This window comes from Prinia subflava, chromosome 2 (genome assembly GCF_021018805.1).
Source record: "Prinia subflava isolate CZ2003 ecotype Zambia chromosome 2, Cam_Psub_1.2, whole genome shotgun sequence".
NCBI lineage: Eukaryota > Metazoa > Chordata > Aves > Passeriformes > Cisticolidae > Prinia > Prinia subflava.
Window position 1 is genome coordinate 203189 of NC_086248.1, and position 18822 is coordinate 222010.

At 67.8% G+C, this 18822-nt stretch overlaps 3 protein-coding genes across 7 annotated transcripts; 1 reads left to right on the forward strand and 2 right to left on the reverse strand.

Moving 5' to 3' along the window:
• Nucleotides 1-1680: 1680 nt before the first annotated feature.
• On the reverse strand, nucleotides 1681-8066 carry LOC134563666 (E3 ubiquitin-protein ligase RNF19B-like). Of its 3 annotated transcripts, XM_063421826.1 has the most exons (10): nucleotides 7927-8066; nucleotides 7572-7708; nucleotides 5841-6722; nucleotides 5319-5503; nucleotides 4912-5062; nucleotides 4458-4620; nucleotides 3437-3551; nucleotides 3221-3355; nucleotides 2188-2380; nucleotides 1681-2051 (listed from the first exon to the last, which is right to left on the reverse strand). In XM_063421826.1, exons 3-10 carry the CDS (start codon nucleotides 6581-6583, stop codon nucleotides 1892-1894), a joined length of 1845 nt encoding a protein of 614 aa, XP_063277896.1. In that variant the 5' UTR covers nucleotides 6584-6722; nucleotides 7572-7708; nucleotides 7927-8066; the 3' UTR covers nucleotides 1681-1891. The 3 variants fall into 3 exon arrangements, with proteins under 3 accessions (XP_063277896.1, XP_063277904.1, XP_063277912.1); XM_063421834.1 differs by lacking the exon at nucleotides 7927-8066 and having other exon boundaries at nucleotides 1881-2046; nucleotides 7572-7894; XM_063421842.1 differs by lacking the exons at nucleotides 1681-2051; nucleotides 7927-8066 and having other exon boundaries at nucleotides 2238-2380; nucleotides 4466-4620; nucleotides 7572-7893.
• Nucleotides 8067-8324: 258 nt separating this feature from the next.
• On the forward strand, nucleotides 8325-12187 carry ZNF513 (zinc finger protein 513). 3 transcript variants are annotated; one of them, XM_063421889.1, is made up of 3 exons: nucleotides 8325-8471; nucleotides 10534-11127; nucleotides 11299-12187. In XM_063421889.1, exons 1-3 carry the CDS (start codon nucleotides 8432-8434, stop codon nucleotides 12048-12050), a joined length of 1386 nt encoding a protein of 461 aa, XP_063277959.1. In that variant the 5' UTR covers nucleotides 8325-8431; the 3' UTR covers nucleotides 12051-12187. The 3 variants fall into 3 exon arrangements, with proteins under 3 accessions (XP_063277959.1, XP_063277969.1, XP_063277951.1); XM_063421899.1 differs by having other exon boundaries at nucleotides 8329-8471; nucleotides 10537-11127; XM_063421881.1 differs by having other exon boundaries at nucleotides 8417-8642.
• A 327-nt stretch (nucleotides 12188-12514) lies between these two features.
• On the reverse strand, nucleotides 12515-18723 carry SNX17 (sorting nexin 17). Its single transcript, XM_063421913.1, has 15 exons — nucleotides 18518-18723; nucleotides 16838-16912; nucleotides 16554-16671; nucleotides 16244-16308; nucleotides 16053-16163; nucleotides 15599-15689; nucleotides 15375-15462; nucleotides 14994-15063; nucleotides 14787-14879; nucleotides 14446-14649; nucleotides 14034-14156; nucleotides 13841-13918; nucleotides 13591-13665; nucleotides 13274-13315; nucleotides 12515-13187 (listed from the first exon to the last, which is right to left on the reverse strand). Exons 1-15 carry the CDS (start codon nucleotides 18578-18580, stop codon nucleotides 13068-13070), a joined length of 1416 nt encoding a protein of 471 aa, XP_063277983.1. The 5' UTR covers nucleotides 18581-18723; the 3' UTR covers nucleotides 12515-13067.
• Between the last annotated feature and the right edge of the window lie 99 nt (nucleotides 18724-18822).

An 18822-nucleotide genomic window follows, 5' to 3' on the forward strand; every position in this document is an offset into this window, starting at 1 on the left:
ATTTTGAGTAAAAATCACGTGATAAAACATCAACAGAGCACACAGAAAATGGGCTAAACCCAGTAGAGGTTACTAATGTGAGGTCACCATGAATCAGAGCCATTCTGGGGACTCCACAGGAACTGGAGACTGCATCCCACACCTTAATGACCAGGAACAAAGTTTAAAACCAAACCCTCTGGGCATGGATGTCTGGCAGCAGGAATGGGATGACAGCACGTGGCAATTGAGGCAAACTGGGTTTAACGTCACCAAGCAAAGCTGCCTCAGCTCAGGCTCTCAGGGACTGCAGAAATAACTAACACTTTAGGACTGCTTGTCCCTGTGACTATTCATTCTGCTTATTCAAAATCTGGAGTAACCCTTCCAGGTCAGTGATACCATGGAGGTGTGAGGTACTGAGCAGCCCCTTCCCAGAATGATCCTGAGATAAACCCACATGGGAGCAAGGGCAGTTGTGCTGAGAACAAGCCCACTTTTGCAAAGGAAAAAATCTTCCTGGGAGGTGTCCTGAGGCTGCCCCACTCCAGGGGAACACACCAGAGTTCAGCCTGAGCTGCAGCGCTGCACTGTTTGAGGCCCTGAAGCACCAGAAGGGCACAGGGCTGCAGGAGCCCAGCCTGGACACTCCAGACACCAAAGCAGATCAGGACTGGACCACTCACTGCAGAGCCACCAGACAGCCTGGGGAGCTTGGGGCTGCCAGGGAAGGGGGCCAGAGGTACCAGGGAGGCACCACCTGGGCTGGGGAGGGACAGACTGAACTGCAGACGCTGAGACAACAGCCCAGGAGCAGAAGGGTGGAGCTCATCTTCGAAAAGGGAGTATCTGCAGCACAAGGCACTGCCAAAGGCACAGCCCCATCACGTGGGAATGCCAGAGCAGCTGGAAGAAGTTGTGCAGGTGAGCCAACTCACAAACCTCATCTCCTGTGGAGACAGGCTGGGACAGCTGGGGATGTTCAGTGTGGAGAAGGATCCAGGGAGACCTCAGAGTCACAGTGCCTAAAGGGGCTCCAAGAAAGCTGGAGGGACTTTGGACAAGGGCCTGGAGGGACAGGACACGGGGAAACGGCTCCCCACTGCCAGAGGGCAGGATTGGATGGGATAATTCTTCCCTGGTAAGGCCCTGACACAGGTTGCCCAGAGAATCTGTGGCTGCCCCATTCCTGGAAGGGCTCAAGGCCAGGTTGGATGAAGCCTGCAGCAACCTGGTCTAGTAGAAGATGGCCCTGCCCATAGCAAGGGACAGTGATGAGCTTTAAGTTCCCTTCCAACCCAAATCCTTTACTCATCCTGTGACTGCCCAGCTCTGAGCAGCAAACCATTCAGAAGCAGCCTTTTTTCCCCCAGGATGCTGCAGCAGAGTCAGGATCCCAGTGCCTGAGACTACACCCCCCATCTGGCAGCACGTCCCAACCTCCAGCCCACGGTGTCATCCTGTGTCCCTCCACACTGGCCCTGCTTGCAGGATGGATCCTGTGGGATCAGCACCAGAGATCGGAGATGGGGGCTGCTCTCAGGGCACATCAGTCCCAGGCAGGGCAGAGGCCACGACAAGCCCTGCATTGCCTGGGTGGCCTCTTCCTCACAGGTGCAGATGTGATGACGCCTGTCGGGCACACCAGTGAGCTGCCATGGGGCTGCGCTGTCAGGGGAGCTTTGCCACAGAAGACAGAGGGACCCTCAGAAAGCAGCTTTATTTCCTAGTGTGCCTCTGGGAAAGGGATGGACGGGGCTAGTGCAGGGTGTGGCACTGCGGGGTGCAGCTGTCACCCACCCAGGACCCAGCTCCCAGGGTTGGGCGTGCTGGCAGAGGAGGACTGGCTATGCCACAGGAAGGAGGACACAGGGCCTGTGTGTGGGTCAAGATTCTCCCCCTCGGGCCCCCGTCACTCCACAGGGACACCCACGGAGCTGCCCCTGTCACTGGCGGCTCCCAGGGAGTCCCCAGAGAGGCTCTGCCCAGACAGGGCACTGCTGAGGCTCTGCTGCCGGGCAGACCGGGGCACCGCTTCAACCGACACCTCCACCTCGATGGTGATACCTTCCCTGCGGACAGACACCGGCCTGAGGGGAGGAGCCCGGGGGGGACACCCGACCGTCCCCACCCAGCACGGCGGGAGCGGGGGAGGCTGCTCGGAAGGGAAGTGCCGCTCCCAGCCCGCTCAGCACAGCCCCTGCTCACCTGTCAGAGGTGTCCTGGCCCTCACTCAGCATGCTCCCCGCCAGCGCCACTGTGCTGGCCGACTGGCTGCTCCCCTCCGGCCACGCCGGCCCCGGGCGAGGACTGCGGCTGCTGCTGGGCACGGAGGCAGCGGCGCCGGCGGCTCCGTCCTCGGCTGCTCTGGGGCTGGGCAGCCCCGCCCACAGCTCATTCACTGCGGAGAGAGCACGCCGTTCCCGTGCACCGCTGTTCCCGTGCACCGCTGTTCCCATGCACCGCTGTTCCCCTGCACTGCTGTTCCCCTGCACTGCTGCTGTTCCCGTGCCCCGCTGTTCCCGTGCACCGCTGTTCCCGTGCCCCGCTGTTCCCGTGCACTGCTGTTCCCCTGCACCGCTGTTCCCATGCACCGCTGTTCCCCTGCACCGCTGTTCCCCTGCACTGCTGCTGTTCCAGTGCACTGCTGTTCCCATGCACTGCTGCTGTTCCCATGCACTGCTGTTCCAGCACACCACTGTTCCCCTGCACAGCTGTTCCCCTGCACCGCTGTTCCCATGCCCCGCTGTTCCCATGCACTGCTGCTGTTCCCATGCACTGCTGTTCCAGCACACCACTGTTCCCCTGCACAGCTGTTCCCCTGCACCACTGTTCCTGTGCACCGCTGTTCCCATGCACTGCTGCTGTTCCAGTGCACCGCTGTTCCCATGCACTGCTGCTGTTCCCATGCACTGCTGCTGTTCCCATGCACCGCTGTTCCCCTGCACCGCTGTTCCCCTGCACCGCTGTTCCCCTGCACTGCTGCTGTTCCCATGCACTGCTGCTGTTCCAGTGCACCGCTGTTCCCATGCACTGCTGCTGTTCCCCTGCTCCGCTGTTCCCCTGCACCGCTGTTCCCCTGCACTGCTGCTGTTCCCATGCACTGCTGCTGTTCCCGTGCACCGCTGTTCCCATGCACTGCTGCTGTTCCCATGCACAGCTGTTCCCATGCACTGCTGTTCCCGTGCACCGCTCCCGCTGCAGCAGGGAGGGCGCAGGCCCTGCCAGCCGTGGGGCTCACGTTTGGCCAGGTTGTCCAGCTCCACCACGCCGAGCTCTGCAGGCGAGCGGCCGCCCCGGCAGCCCCGGCGGCCCCGGCACAGCGACAGCACCACGGTCCCGTACACGTAGGTGAGCACCAGGGGCACGCCGACACCTGCCCGGGGACACGCGGTCACTGCCCAGCCCCCAGACAGCCCCACAGCCCCCCGACACGGGCAGCACCCTCAGCACTCACCCACAGTGAGAGCTGTTATGATGGGGGACACGAAGAGAGAGAGAAGGACACTGCTGGTGACAGAGAGGCACTGCTGGCACCCGGAGAGGCTGCTCCGCCGGCTCTGGCCCAGCACCTCGAGGACAGGACAGAAAGGTGAAGGGCTCTACAAAGACCTTGGCACAACCTGAGACACTGCCCCTTCCCAGCCTGGCAGAGCTCCAGCCACAGCACCAGACACCCTCCCTCTCCTCGGGGACAGGCAGCCACAACAGCACTGCCACAAGTGACCCTGGAAAACCCCCCTGGAACCCTTCCTCCTTCTGCCCACCCTGACCCCACTGCCCAGGCTGGGCACACCCACCCTGGCAGGGGCTGCAGAAGGGCCTGGCAAGGAGGGGACTGTGGGCGGTCAGGGGGGCACAGGGATGTGCTGAGGACGGTCAGGGGGGCACAGGGATGTGCTGAGAGTGGTCAGGGGGGCACAGGGATGTGCTGAGAGTGGTCAGGGGGGCACAGGAATGTGCTGAGGGCGGTCAGGGGGGCACAGGGATGTGCTGAGAGTGGTCAGGGGGGCACAGGGATGTGCAGAGGCAGTCAGGGGGGCGCAGGGATGTGCTGTGGGTGGTCAGGGGGGCACACGGATGTGCAGAGGCAGTCAGGGGGGCACAGGGATGTGCTGAGAGTGGTCAGGGGGGCACAGGGATGTGCTGAGAGTGGTCAGGGGGGCACAGGGATGTGCTGAGGGCAGTCAGGGGGGCACAGGGATGTGCTGAGAGTGGTCAGGGGGGCGCAGGGATGTACTGAGGGCAGTCAGGGGGGCGCAGGGATGTGCTCAGGGCAGTCAGGGGGGCACAGGGATGTGCTGAGGGCAGTCACGGGGGCGCAGGGATGTGCTGTTGGTGGTCAGGGGGGCACAGGGATGTGCCGTGGGTGGTCAGGGGGGCACACGGATGTGCTGTGGGCAGCAGGGAGCCCTGCGGCTCTGTCCAGGCCATGGGCGGAGCAGGACCACAGGGACTCCAGGACCACCTGCCAGTACCTTCCTACCCATGTAGATAGGGATCCCAATGGTAATGACAGGGACAGCAATGCCCGCAGCAAGGGAGATGACCATGGGCGCTCCCAGGACCATGCCCAGCTGCCACAGGATCCTCCGGGTCCGGGACCACGGCCTCTTCCCCCAGAAGGTGCAGCCAGAGGGGCTGTGGGGACAGAGCAGAGCTGAGCCAGGGCTTCTGCAAGGGGCAGGCAGCGACAGCACAGCCTGGCTCCATGCCACAGGACATCCACGGGCCCACCAGGGAGCAGGCAGGCAGGTTCCCCCACCCCTGAGCTCCAGCTGCCTCCAGGGTGCCCAACGCCAGCCCCAGCCCTGCCAGACCCAGCAGCACAGACCACCCTGCTCCCCCCAGCCAGCCCAGACCTGGGGCAGGGCCTGGCTGCCCCATTCCAGCCCCTGTCAGGGCCCCCAACCCCTATGGCCCTGCTCTGACCTGAGGAAGTGCACGTCAGAGATCTCCCGCAGGCAGAGCCAGCAGAAGAGGCACCCACAGACCGGGCAGTTCATGCGGTTGCAGCTCCCATCGTTGATCTTCATGATGAGGGCGCTGCAGCGAGGACAGACCTTGATGTCCTCAGCCTCAGCTGGGGGGAGATAAGACGGGATGGAGGAGGACAGAAGGGTGTGCATCCACCCCAGCCCATCCCACAGGTACCATGGGGGAGCCCAGGTCCCTCTACACACCCCGGCCCCACTGGCACAGGGGCTGTGAGACTGCAGCAGAGGCAGCCAGAGGAAACTCCGGATCCTGGCCCCAGGAGCCCCACAGGCAGGGGGCACGGAGGCACAGGCTGTGCCAAACCCCAGCCCTGCTGCCCCCACCCTGGGCCAGGGCCTCACCGTGGGCCAGCTCCTCCGGCTGTGCCAGCTGTGCTGTGGGGGTGGCCAGGCTGGGCGGCAGCGGTGCACAGGGCCCGTCAGGGTGCCAGGGCTGCCGGCAGTGATAGCAGAACTCGGTGCCACAGCCCTCACGGCCGCAGGTGAGGCGGGGACATTCGGCACAGCCGTGGGCAAAGACAGCGTAGCTGGGGAGAGAAGGTGTTGGAGAAGGTGTTGGAGCTGGGTTACAGCACGGGGCCCCCTCCCCGGCACAGCCAGGCCAGGCTGTCCCAGTCCCACACTGAGTTGGGGGTGTAGCCCCGGCTCAGGAGAGTCGGGACACACCCTCAGCAGCCCCGGGGCTCACAGAGCATCCAGCACAGCCAAGGACATCAGCCCTGGCAGACACAGGCTCTGCAGCCACACCAGGGCTGGACACCGGGCACAGCCAGCCCGCCCCAGGACAGAGGGACAAGGAGCCCACCCAGGAGGGGCTCACAGGACACGGGCACACCCCCTGCCCTGGAGGGGCACCCCCTGTACCTGCAGTCAGGAGCAGGGCACCAGCGGGTGCCGGGGTCCGCCAGCAGCAGGCGCCGCAGCAGGAACTGCTCGTACTTGTCGCGGAGGGCGGGCTCGGGCAGCAGGCGGTGCACGTCGGCGGGCGGCAGCACCGCGGGGCACTGCGGGCACGGCACGGGGACCCGGCTCTCGCCCACAGCCAGGCGCAGGTACTGCTGCAGGCAGCCCCGGCAGCAGCGGTGCGCGCAGCAGCCAAGCCTGGGGAAGGCCTCGGGGGGCTGCGGCAGCAGGCACAGCGGGCACTCCTCCAGCGCCTGCCCTGAGCCCAGCGGCAGCGCCGCACGCGGCTCCTCGGGCTGCTCCTGCTCCTGCTGCTGCTGCTGCTGCTGCTGCTGCTCCGGCTCCTGCTCCTGCTGCTGCTGCTGCTCCGGCTCCTGCTCCTGCTGCTGCTCCTGTTCCTGCTCCTGCTGCTGCTGCTGCTGCTCCTGCTCCTGCTGCTGCTCCGGCTCCTGCTGCTGCTGCTGCTGCTCCTGCTCCTGCTGCTGCTCCTGCTGCTGCTGCTCCTGCTGCTGCTGCTCCTGCTCCTGCTGCTGCTCCGGCTCCTGCTCCTGCTCCTGCTGCTGCTCCTGCTCCTGCTCATGCTCATGCTCCTGCTCTGGCGGTGTCTCCGGCTCCGGCGGTGTCTCCCCGCCCGCGGCCCGGGGCTCCCGTCCGCAGCAGCCCAGCAGCCGGCGGGGCCCGGGCACTCGTGTGGGCCAGTTCATGGTGGCCACCGGCCACTGCCGGGCTACGGAGGGCAGGGGGGAGGTGCTGGCCCCGGCGCAGCCCCCATGGCCCAGCTCCTACCTGACCTCACTGCGGGTAAGGGCAGGACCATGGCCAGCGCAGTCGGTGCCGCTCAGCCTGCAGAGGAAGCGCTCCTGAGAGCCAGACCTGCCCTGGCCACAGGCCCTGGCACCCGGGCAAGCCTGACAGCCCCCTGCCAACAGGCCTGTCCTGCCACATCTGTCCCCTTCAGCTCCACAGGACAGCTCCAGGACCACGGGACTCCCAAACCCCTGGCGTGGGGAAGACACTGGCAACACCTCAACAACCAGCCCAGGCACGGGGCAGTGTGACCCCCACAGCCATCCCCACCCCAGGGCTCAGGGTCCTCCTGCCCAGGGTGAGACACGGCCACAGCACTTTCCACTGGAGTTCAACCCCCAAGGGACCCAAGACCAGCTCATCCAGGGAGCAGGGGCCAGGGGATTCCAGCAGTGGCGAAATCTGTCCATTCCCATCACCTGGAGCTCACACATCCACGGCCACAGCACGTTCCCTCCCCGTGGTCCTTCCCTCTCTGCAACCAGGCTGCCCCCGGCCCTCCCCCCTCAACAGCACCGAGACCCCCGCAGCCCCCACGGCATTCCCGGGACAGCCCTGCCAGGGAAAGGCACTGAGGAGAGGCTGGAGCCACGGACAGCCAGGTGAGGGAGCAATCCGAGTGTGCCTGCTCTGCTGGGCCGGGCATTGGGACCCCAGGGGACACACAGCACTTCCAGGGGACACACAGCACTTCCCAGGGGACACACTGCACTTCCTAAGGGACACACTGCACTTCCCAGGGGACACACAGCCCTTCCCAGGGGACACACAGCACTTCCAGGGGACACACAGCCCTTCCCAGGGCTCGGGTAACCGCGGGGCTCAGGGGAACGGGCAGACGGGATGTGCGCGGTGTTTGGAGGGCGAGGCACGGCCGGGCTGTACCTGTCAGCGGGGAATCATCGCCGGCAGCGGCACGGCCACGGTTCACCGGGACAGCCCCGGCTCCCGGTACGGCCGCGGCTCCCGGCACGGCCCCGGCTCCCGGCACGGCCGCAGCCCGGCACATCCAGCACCGGGCCCTGCGGGGGAGAGCAGCGATCTGCCAGGCCGGGGCGGGCTCCGGGGCCCCGGGAGAGCACGGCCGGTGCTGCGGGGGGATCGGCACCGGCTGGGCTGCACCCCCGCACCGACCCCCGCAGAGCCCCGGTGTGCCCGGTGCGACCGGACAGCCTGCAGAGCCCCGCAGAGCCCCGGTGTGCCCGGTGTGATCGCGCGGGGACACCGGCACGGAACTCACCGAGGGCTGCCCTCGGCGCTCGGCGGGAGCGGACCCGGTGGGCACCGGGGGAGGCGCCGCAGCCGCCCCTGCAGGGGTACGGAGACCGTCAGCGTCCGGTGGCGGCCCCGGTCCCGGTGTGCCCGGCGGTGCCACGGCCTGCCGCGGGCCGGAAAGGGCGGGGCCGCTGTTGTCCCGCCCCGGCCCGAGCCCCGGCAGAGCCGCCGAGGCCTGCCCGCCGCTCCCGCGGCCCGGCCCGGCCCAGCCCCGCGCCCCCGCCGGGCCCGGGGCCGCTCCCGCTCATGCCGGGGGGCGGGGCCGGGGCGGCGCTGCCTCTGCGCACGCGCGCGCTCCGCTTCCGGGTCGCGCGGCCGCTTCCGGCACAGCCCCCGCGCGCCCGGGGGAAGCGGAAGCGGAAGTGTCCGGTCGAGGCGGGGCGGCAGCGGCCGCCCCGGGCTGGCGGGGGCGGCTGGCGGGCCGCGGGCGGGCGGGCGGCGGGGCCGGGCCGGCGCCGGGGCCCGCCACGATGCCCCGGCGGAAGCAGAGCCACCCGCAGCCGGTGAAGGGTGAGTGCGCGGCGGGCCCGGGGGGCGGCGGCGGCCCGGCGGGGACCCGCGGCGCTCGGAGCGCCGCAGCGGACGCCGAGGATGGCACCGAGGAGACGGCGAGAGCGGCGGTGGTGCTGCCCGGGGACCTGCTGCTGGGCCGCGGCCCGGCCTCCGAGAAGGGACCGCCAGGTGCGTGCGGCCCCCGCGGGGATGCCGCCCCTCCCCGGCGGCGCTGCCGGCGGGGACGCGGCCCGGCCGTACCGGCCCCGCGCTCGGCGCTGCCGGCGGGGCCCGCCCTGCCACGGGCCCGCCCGGCGCGGGCTCCGGCCCAGCTTCCTCTCACGAGGGAGGCCCGGCCCCCGACGGGGCCCTCGGGGGGTTCTGCGCGCCCGGCGTTGACCCCGGGCCCCGATCCCCGAGCGCTCCTTCCCGCCAGGGAAGGTCCCGGGATCGGCGGGTGCCCGCGGGAGCTCCGGGGCCGCGCCTCGCAGCCGCCGCCGGGCTCAGCCCCGGCTCTGCCGCCCGCCCCGGGGCCCCGGGGTCCTGTTCCAGCGCTCCCCGGGCACTGCGGGCTGCGTGCAGCGCTGCCAGCCCCGGAGCCCCGGCCGTGCCGCTGGGCAGCGCCTGTCCCGCCGTGCTCCCGAGCTGGGGCCGCCGGAGCAGCAGGCGCTGCTCAGCTCCGTGGAGCCGCCCGGGGACCGGCGGGAGTCCCTCCCGGTCCAGGCACCGGGCAGCGGGCACAGGAGGGCCAGGGATGTTGGCAGGGACTGTCCGGCCCCGTGGCTCTGTCCCTCGCTGTTCCCGGCTCTGTCCCTCACTGTTCCCAGCTCTGTGCCCTGGTCCCTGGGCTGGGCTCCTGCTCTGACTGGGGCTCAGTCCCAGCTGCCTGGCAGATGGGGCTGCTCTGCAGGCTCTGCTTCCCTGCCCTGGGACAGCTGCTTGGCAGCCCTAGGAGCCTGCCAGGGATCCAGTGACAAATTCTACCAGAAATTCCCGTTCTCCCATTTAGCTCCAGCCAGGGAGCAGCACTGGGACCTGAGCCCCCTGACCCAGTCAGGACACACAGGCTGTCCCATGTGGCACTGACAGCCACTTGGGGACAGTGCTGTGGGGGTGCTGTGGCACTGCTGGGCTCAGAGGATGGGAGGTTCCCTCGGTGTGGGGCCGGGCTGAGGGGACAGGGGGGTCCCTCAGTGTGGGGCCGGGCTGAGCTGAGGACAGAGGGGTCCCCTGGCAGAGGGCTGGGGGCAGGGTCAGGAGTTCCCCCATGACACGCAGGCCTTGGCAGATGCCCTGTCCTGATGCCTGCGTTTCCAGCAGTGCCTGTGGAAGGGCTGGGAGGCTGCAGGGGCCCAGGTCAGCCTCATCTCTGTGCCTGTCTGGGGCCCTGGCAGCTGGAGCCAGCCCGGGCAGCAGCCAGGGGACAGTCCAGGGTGCTTCCCGGGCAGCTGCTGAGTGTGACAGGCCCCGGGGCTGCAGGTCAGGGCATGGCTCACGGCTGGCAGTGGGGATCTGCCCCTCCAGCCCCGAGCACCAGCCTGGGGGCACATGTGGGGCACAGGGGCTGCAGAAGGATGAGTCGGTGCCCAGCTGAGAAGCTCTGTCTGAGAGCCTGACACAGCCTTGCCCCTGCTGCCCCCGGACAGTGGCACTGCATGGAGCTGGGAATGTTTCCTGCAGGATAGAGGGGGCTGTGTTGGAGCTCCCTGGTGCCACCATGTGAGTGCAACCAGCTGCCAATTCTAGGGCTGGGGCAGTGGCACAGTGAGAGGGGCACGGAGCAGCTTTGTGGGCACCCATTTCTCCAGGCTGTGCCCACCACCAGGCCCGGCAGTGCCGTTGGGTGATGGATCCTCTCACCCCCCTGGTGCAGCCATGCACAAGTGTCAGGGTTCCCCAGGACACCCAGAGCAGGCCCTCAGGGGTGCTGGGGCAGGCCGTGCCTGTGGGGCTCCCTGCTGCAGGGCGTGGGGCGGGGGCTCCTGGGGGTGCCACAGGGGGGCTGGGGCCGCGGGCAGAGGGGCCGTGGGCAGAGGGCCGTGCCCAGGCTGACACGGCGCCGTCCCCGCGCTGTTCCCAGCAGACACACTGGTGGGGAAGATCGCCATCCCAGCCTACGCCCTGAGCGACGACGACTGCTCCTCCGGGTACCAGCAGCTGAGCGTGGAGAGCGACCCCGAGGAGGGCGGCGAGCCCGGCCCCGCCGCGCTGCCCTGCCGCCAGTGCGGGCTGCAGCTGGCTGCCAGCCTGGGCCAGAGCTGCCTGCAGTGCGCCGGCGCCGAGGGCGGCCGCAGCCAGCGCATCGTCTACTCCTGCCAGCTCTGCCCCTTCGCCTCCCACTACTCCAGCCACCTCAAGCGCCACATGAAGACACACAACGGGGAGAAGCCCTTCGCCTGCCCGCAGTGCGCCTACGCCTCCGCCCAGCTGGTGAACCTGACGCGGCACCTGCGCACGCACACCGGCGAGAAGCCGTACCGCTGCACGTGCTGCAGCTTCGCCTGCAGCAGCCTGGGCAACCTCAAACGCCACGAGCGGGTCCACAGCCAGGACAAGCCCTTCCAGTGCGCCGCCTGCGACTACCGCTGCAACCAGAGCCGCAACCTGAAGCGCCACATGCTCAGCCACCGCCTGCCCGAGAGCGAGGGGCCGCACCGGGGCGACAAGGACCCAGGTAATGGCGGGGGGCTGTGGGGCTGTGGGGAGAGCTGCCGGGGGGCTGGGGCAGGGCACAGGTCCTGCCATTGACCCAAAGTCAATGCTGGGCTCAGCAGGGCGCTGGGGCTCGCAACAGGGCCGGCCCTCGGTGGCGCTGGGCTCACAGCCCCGTCTCTTTGTCCTGCAGAGCCGCTGCTGCCAGAGCTGAGCCTGCACGTGGGCAGCGGCAGCGGCCCCTTCCTGCCCGGCTGCGCGCGGCTGCGGGGCGAGGAGGCGGCGGCGCTGCCCGAGCTGCTCTTCCCCTTCACCTGCCGCATGTGCGGGCTGGTGCTGGACGACGGCTTCGCGCAGGACGAGGGCCTGGCCGAGCAGGTGTGCGGGCGCTGCAGCCTGGCGGTGCTGGGCACCGAGCCCGGGGCCAGCCCCCGGAAGGGCGCCGGGGACAAGGGCTTTGCGTGCAGCCTCTGCCCCTTCGTCACCCACTACCCCAACCACTTGGCGCGGCACATGAAGACGCACAGCGGGGAGAAGCCCTTCGCCTGCCCGCTCTGCCCCTACGCCTCCGCCCACCTGGACAACCTGAAGCGGCACCAGCGCGTGCACACCGGCGAGAAGCCCTACAAGTGCCAGCTCTGCGACTACGCCTGCGGCAACCTGGCCAACCTCAAGCGCCACGGGCGCATCCACTCAGGCGACAAGCCCTTCCAGTGCAGCCTCTGCAGCTACAGCTGCAACCAGAGCATGAACCTGAAGCGGCACATGCTGCGGCACACGGGCGAGAAGCCCTTCCAGTGCCGGGACTGCTCCTACACCACCGGCCACTGGGACAACTACAAGCGCCACCAGAAGATCCACGGCCACACGGCCGAGAGCTGGGTGAACCCACGCAATGCCAAAGCCCTCCTGGCCCCCCCAGCCGTGGGCACGGCTCTGCCCTGAGACAGCACTTAGCCCGGCAGTGGGCCTGGGGTGCCTCGGTGCCCGCCCTCCCTGGGGGAGGGAGGACAGGCGGGCAACTCCACTGGGGCTTAGGGCTGCCTTACCCCAGGCCCACGGGCACACTGGGGCCTCCAGCAGCCCCGTCCCGCGTGGGCAGGGCACAGCCACGACCGGCGGCTCCGAGCCCTGCCCGTGTGGCACCGCCACCCCACCTGCCTGTTTCTGCCTGCCGGAGCCTTCCTCTGCCAGGGTTCGGGGAAAAGGGGGGAGGGGGGAACAGGACTGGTTCCATGGCTGCCGCCGTGCTGGTCAGTGTAATTTATATTGTGTATAAAAGCATTAAACAGTCAGTTTTGTTATCTGCTCTTCACCCTGGGGGCCTTGTTCTGCTGCAGAGGAGGACAACGCAGGGCTGGCACCGAGGGGAGGGACAGCAGCCACCCCCAACAGACAGCCTGGTACCAATCAGGATCCATTTTAATCATTGTTGCAGTGTGTAAACATCAGTTACTGTCCATTAATGCTCTGTCGGGCTGAGCAGCAGGAGATACGTGGTTACAAGCCTAGATTACACTGGCGTCTATGAGCGGGTTAGAGGGGACCCTGCGTGGAGCCCCCTGAGACAGCTTACTGCACTCTGTCTCGGAGCACAAACCTAAATGCTAATTTGGCATTATGGAGCCTGCCTGGCTCTGCCCCCAGGCTGGGCCAGGCCTCCCCAGCCGGGGCAGGAGCAGCTCTGCCCCCGTGCTGCGCCAGGCCCCGCGCTGCAGCTCCAGGGCTCTGCCCGGGCAAACTGTTCAGGTCACCAAGGCCTCTCCCAGCCGGAGCCAGCAGCGGGAGGAGTTCAGCTGCCCCCACCCCAAGGCAGTGGCGGGCTGGGGGCGAGCTCCCAGCCCCGGGAGCAGGGAAAGGTGGACGTAGCAGGTGAGAGGCACGTTGATTGCAACCTGGCTGCAGGTCGTACATTCCTCAGCGAAGGCCCTTGCCAAGGCCGGGCTGTCCTGGGAAGGGGCACTACAGATCCTCGTCGCCAATGCCCTCGAAGGCGTAATTGCCGTGGAAGTCATTAGCACCCACGTCGTTAGCAGAGCTGGAGTGGCTGATCCCACGCAGGCTGACAGAAGTGAGCTTGCTCTGTGGAGAAGGGACGTGTTAGGGAGGACACCCCCAGCTCCCCTGCCCACTTAGCCTGAGGTCTGTGGTGCACCCACACAACTCACCGAGAGTTTGGCCATGGGCTCCCAGGAGGCATCGGGTGAGTCCTGTGAGGACAGCACAGGGTCATGGGACACAGCACCCCCCGCTCCTCCTGCCCAGCCCCCTTTGTCCCTAGGGAGTCTGGATCACAGAGTTGGTCCAGGACCTCTTTCCCTTCCCAGGGCTTTGGAAGCAGGGCACCATAGCCCTGCTCTCTGGGCTTGCCCCAGCCCTGCCAAGGGGACAAGGGCTCCTCTGGGGGCATTGAGTTCTGGCACACAACCCATCAGAGCCTGGCATGGCCGTGTCCCCCCTCCCAGGGCTGCAGGGTCCCGCTCACCAGCAGCGGGGGTGACTTCACAGCTTGCTGGCTGTCCGAGCGCCGCAGGGCCCCGTTCACCCGCCGCCGGAACATCTGCAGGGAGGAGCTCAGCTTACCCACGGGGTCCCCGGCCTCTGGGCTTATAACTGGCCCTGGGGATGGCAGCCCCATACTGAGGGGAGCACTCAGGAGCCAGCCCAGACCACAGGAAGTCACAGGGCCAGGTTGGGATCCCGCCCTGGAGCCATCATCTGGCCCCAACCCTCACCTTGCGGATGCTGCCTCCAGATTTTTTCACCATCAGCTCATCTACCATGGATTGCAAGCAGATGCTCAGCATGATGGCCTGCAAGGGAGAAGTGTCACAGGGCTCTATGCACCCCACAGTCTTCCTACACCCCAGGCCCAGCCCAGTCTTTCCCCTCACAGCCACCACCAGCCCACCACGCAGGCAGGTCTACCTGGGGGCTGGTGATGGTGACCCACTGCAGCCGGTCCTTGCTCATCAGGTACTCAAAGGCCAACTCCAGCTTCACCTCGGACTTCCCGGGGCTGCTCCCCGAAGGGCCGTTGCTCATGGGCACCTGCGAGGACACACGCCAAGGCTGGGAGCCTCGAGAGGGGAAGCAGCAGCTCCCCAAACATCAGTACAGATCGAGGGCAGCACCGAGCCAAGTGTGGGACACCTGCCCAGTGCCCACCAGGCCTCTGCCACTGTCCTCACACCCATGCCCCCTCAGCCCCCAGGCGTGATTCAGACCCTCTCCAGGCCAGAAGCTGGAGTCAGAGCTAGCGTCTTTCCCAGGGGGAGGTGGCAGCCCAGCCCGGCACAGCCCCCCCCAGCCCGCTCCCAGCTCTCCCAGCGCCACTCACCGAGGATGTGACCCGCCAGCACCGCATGCGCGTGACCTTGAAGCTGCCCTCCTTGATCTGCTCGTTCGGCAGCCGCACCTGGAAGTTGAGCTCGTTGTTGCCGGCGCTGACCACGACGTGGCAGCCCTTCTCAGGGAAGTCGGTGACGCAGGGGTCGAACTTGAGATAGCCGTAGTACTTGAGGGTCTGCGCCAGGCGGATGAACTGCGGGAGAGCCGGGGTGCTCAGCCCTGCCGGCCTCCTGCCCGGCCCCGAGCAGGCGAGCACCCGGTACCACACGTCACGGGCAGAGGGGAGCAGTGCCAGCACTGCCCCAGTCACGGCACTGTCCCCTCTCCTACCTCCTTCTTGGAGACCTTTTCTTGCAGGGACTTTAGCTGCCGGTGCTGTTCCTTGTTGACAAGGATCCATCCGTGCTCAATGTCCGACACCGTCTGCAAGCAGCAGGGGCTGAAGGGCGCCTGGCACGGGAGCCAACCAAGGCCCTGCCCAGCTGTGGCCAAGGGCTGAGTGTCCTCCTCACCTGGCTGTGCCACACCAACGCTCACCTGCGCATACAGCAAGTTCAGCCCCACCCGGTGCTCCATCACATCGTCATCATAGGCCGAGTCCCAGTAGCTGGAAGGGAATCACATGGCTTAGCCTGCTCCCCACCTCCTAACAGCAACGAAGAGAAAATCACCCTCCTGCGAGCTGGCTCTCTGGCCAGCTCCCCCCTAACCGTGCCCTGCTCCCCATCTAAACCAGCTGCCCTGGAAAGGCAGAAATGGGCTGAGCACAGCAGGGCAGCCCATGGCCCAGTGAGATGGTCAGGGATGCTCAGGTGTGTTCCTGGGTACCAAAGCACCTGTGGGCAGCAGTGGCAGGAGGGGAGGGTCTCTGTGGAGCAGGGAGCCCTGGGCACCGCCCCACTGCTGCCCCACACTCACCTCTTGCGCAGGATAATCTGGAACTCGGGGTTGTGCAGGCTGGTGACCGACACGTACGGCAGCTCAAACTCCTGCAGCTTTCGCACGACTGCGGGCAAATGCCGGCTCAGCAGCAGCCCTGGGCAGCAGGAGCCCCTGGGCCCCACCCGGGGCAGGCTCCAAGCACAGCCCTCACACCAGGCACGGGGCAGGGCAGATGTCCCAGGGCAGTGGGCTCTACTCACAGGAGAAAGCTCCATCCTTGGTCTGTCTCACTAGGAAGAGGCTGAAGTAGCCAACCAGGTCGTCTGGCAGATCCAGCTTGGAGGCCACAGCCTGGGAGGAGGAGGAGGACAGCCCTGCTATAGTTCCAACATGGTGGCAACACCCGGCCTGTGTGCCCCTGGGGCCTCCCAACAGCAGGAATGCAGCACCTCTGCTGCCCCGTGGCCAGGTCTGGGGCTCGTTGCAACCAGGAACAGCTAGGGGACCCCAAACATCAGTCTGGACCCAGACACACCCAGCAGCACACACATTTCGGCCCACAGCTTTCAGCCCCCCAAATCAACCCTGCTGCAGGGTGGGCAGATGGCAGGGGAGGGCAGGGGGGGCTACCAGGCTGAGAGAGCCCCACACATGTGGGAAACTACAGAACACAGCAGGAGGGGCCGGTCCCACCCAGCGTGAGAGCTCTGGCACCTCAAGGACATCCTCTGTCTGGTCCGACGTGAGGATGGTGACCTTGACCTTCTGCCCATTGGAGAGCAGCACTTCCAGCACCACCTCCTCTGTGGGGATCTGCTGCGTCTCCTGCAGAGAGAAACAGGGCTGGCACCCCGGGCCCTGCGCACAGGCTGCGGGCCCCAGAGCCCCGGGCTGTGCCCCCTCACCTGCTGGGCCTTGCGCAGGAAGCTGTTGAAGGTCTCGCTGCCTCCCAGCGTCGGGTCCTGCCGCACTGCAGGAAGGGGCACCACGAGTCAGGAGCCCCACGGGAAGGGACCCCCCACCAGTGCCTGCCCCTCAGACTGGGGCAGCCAGGGACCCCCTGCACATCCCCACCCTGCCAGGCAGGGGCTGGGACAGGAGCTGGCAACCAGGGGACAAGCCCAACAAATGCCAGTGCCACACGGTGAAGGGAGCAGTGCAGGGAGGAAGCCACGGACCATGGCCTGCATCACCAGAGCAGCAGGCCCAGCTTACCAGCCTGCATGTACTTCTCCAGCTGCTCCCGTCGCTGCTCTACCTCCGCTGGGGTGAGCGTGAAGATCTTCTTTGGGGGAAAGGCTGGGACCACGTTGGCGCCATACTCCTTCCTTAGCTGGGGTAAGAACAGAGTCTCTGCAAGAGCTCCAGAGAGACGGGGGCCGCCCTGATCCCCCACCCTCGCTGATCCCCAGCCTCCGCTGTGCTCGTGGGAGCCCAGCAGCGTGCAAGAGCCCAGATGGGGGATCCAGGAGCAGGGGTGGCCCCCACACCCTCCCTACCTGCTCGTGCAGGCCCAGGAGCTGGCTGTAGCGCACCCGGCAGTGCAGCACCCCGTTCACATGGATGTTGTAGGCCTGCAGGGAAAGAGGCCGGTCAGACCCAGCACCTGTCAATGGAGCAATGCCCAGCTCAGGGCACACGGGAGGCCAGGGAGCGCCCAGGAAAAGGCCATACTCCTGAGGACCCTGCCCAGGGGCAGATGGTCAAAATCCTTCAGGGAGTGTGAGCACATCCAAGGGACATGCCCGCTGGACACCAGGAAGGTCTAACCCTGTGGCTACCCAGCCATGGGGATACAGAGCCCCACTGCAGCCCCACGGATGGGGGTGTGCCCATGCCAGCAGACAAGGACACCCTCCCTGCTCCCAGGGGTTCACAGGGAGCTGGTCCCTGGCTATGCCCCCTCTGCTTGGCCCAGCTCCTGCTGACGCCACAGCAGAGCACGGCTACGACTGCAGAACATACAGGGCCTGGCAACTCCACGCTCCAGCTCCCGGCACCTCACCACAGGTAGGGTCCTTGCAAGGGACAGCACTGTCCTCTCAGGTCCTGCCATCCCCAGAGCAGCTTTTGGGAGGGCAAGAGGATGGACATGAGCCTCCAGCCAGCCATGGCAGCCCAGCCTCCCATGGATGCCCCCAGTGCCCTCCTGAGCGCTGGGACTGCCCAAGGCTCAGCAGAGGTGTCAGCCCAGCCAGGCTGGAGCTCACATGGGCACCTGCCAACCCAAAGGCACCAGCCCAGGAGCTCAGGGTTGCTGCAGAGGAACCAGGAGGGACAGCAGTGGTACAGGCAGCACCCAAACCTGCCCAAATCAGGGCTCTCCATGAGGCCTCAGCTCCTGCCCAGCCCCGGGCTGGCCAAGGGCTCTCCCCAAGGTCTCCCCAAGGCTGGAGGAGCCTCCTCAACAGCGGAGGGCAAAGTGCAGGGAGGTCATGGGGCCGAAATGCCTCCAGGGCTGCCCGTTCCTTCGGCCCTTGAGCAGCTGCACTCCTGCGGACCCCAGGTCTCTCCATCACCGCGAACGTGCCCCAGCTCGGGCTCCCGGGGGAGCCCCCGGAGAAGGATTTCGGCCCAGGGGTAAGCGTGGGGGTCTCCGCAGGGTCGTGAAGCCCAGGGCTGCCCACCCTTACCCCGAGAGCGCCGATCCGGACCCTCCGCCCAGCCGGGGCCCCGCCCGCCGCTGCCGGCCCCGGGAAAGGGCTCTGGGCACTGGACAGCCACCGCCGCCGGGCAGCGGCGTCCCCGCTCCTCTCCGGAGGCGCAGGGAGCAAAACAGGAAGCCGGGACAAGCGGACGGACGGACGGGCGGGCCAGGATGAGCCGGGGCTGGGGACGAGACCGGACGGGGCCCCTCCGGCTGCGCGCCCCCGCCCGCGGGGCCGGGCAGGGCAAGGTCCGGACACCCCCGGGAGGTTCCCGGGACCTCCCGCGCCCGATCCGGAGGCGCGGGGGCGGCGGGGCCCGATCCTGCCCGGCCCGGGCACAGGGTGCCGGCCGGGGCTCGCGGCGGGCCGGGACCTGCCCACCTCGCCCGGCCCCGGTCCCGATCCCGACCCGCCGCCGCGCCGGGACTGCGGACCCGCACGGCGCCACCGGGGCCGCGCCGCGCCCGGGCCGCGGAGCCGCGCCGCCCACTCGGCTCCGCGGGGCGGCTCCGCTCCCCCGGCCCCGCTCACCACGTAGGCGGCGGCGCCGCCGTCCCCGGCGCGGGTCTCGGTCTCGGGAATGGAGAAGTGCATGGCCGGTACGAGCGCGCCCCCGCTACCCGCCTCCCGTCGCCGCCATCTCGGGCCAGCACTCCCCGCGATGGCGCGGCCGCCAGCACCGCCCGCCCCAGGGCCGTCCCGCTCCGCCCCGCCCGGGGCCGTCGCTCTCCGCCCGCCCCGCTTCGCCCCGCTCCGCCCGCCCCGGGGACGCCCCGCTCTGCCCAGCCCTGCCCAGCCCGCCCCGCCCGCCGGGGCCGGGGGCGCGCCCGGCGGCG

Coding starts and splice junctions, on each gene's coding strand:
- LOC134563666 (XM_063421826.1), bottom strand. CDS start 6,583: ATGAACTGGCCCACACGAGTGCCCGGGCCCCGCCGGCTGCTGGGCTGC. Junction 4,621..4,911: donor TCTGACGTGCACTTCCTCAG/GTCAGAGCAGGG, acceptor CTGTCCCCACAG/CCCCTCTGGCTGCACCTTCT. Junction 3,552..4,457: donor CTATCTACATGGGTAGGAAG/GTACTGGCAGGT, acceptor CCTGTCCTCGAG/GTGCTGGGCCAGAGCCGGCG.
- ZNF513 (XM_063421881.1), top strand. CDS start 8,432: ATGCCCCGGCGGAAGCAGAGCCACCCGCAGCCGGTGAAGGGTGAGTGC. Junction 8,643..10,533: donor CTCCGAGAAGGGACCGCCAG/GTGCGTGCGGCC, acceptor CGCTGTTCCCAG/CAGACACACTGGTGGGGAAG. Junction 11,128..11,298: donor CCGGGGCGACAAGGACCCAG/GTAATGGCGGGG, acceptor TTTGTCCTGCAG/AGCCGCTGCTGCCAGAGCTG.
- SNX17 (XM_063421913.1), bottom strand. CDS start 18,580: ATGCACTTCTCCATTCCCGAGACCGAGACCCGCGCCGGGGACGGCGGC. Junction 14,880..14,993: donor TGAACTTGCTGTATGCGCAG/GTGAGCGTTGGT, acceptor TGCTGCTTGCAG/ACGGTGTCGGACATTGAGCA. Junction 13,316..13,590: donor TGAAGTCACCCCCGCTGCTG/GTGAGCGGGACC, acceptor CTGTCCTCACAG/GACTCACCCGATGCCTCCTG.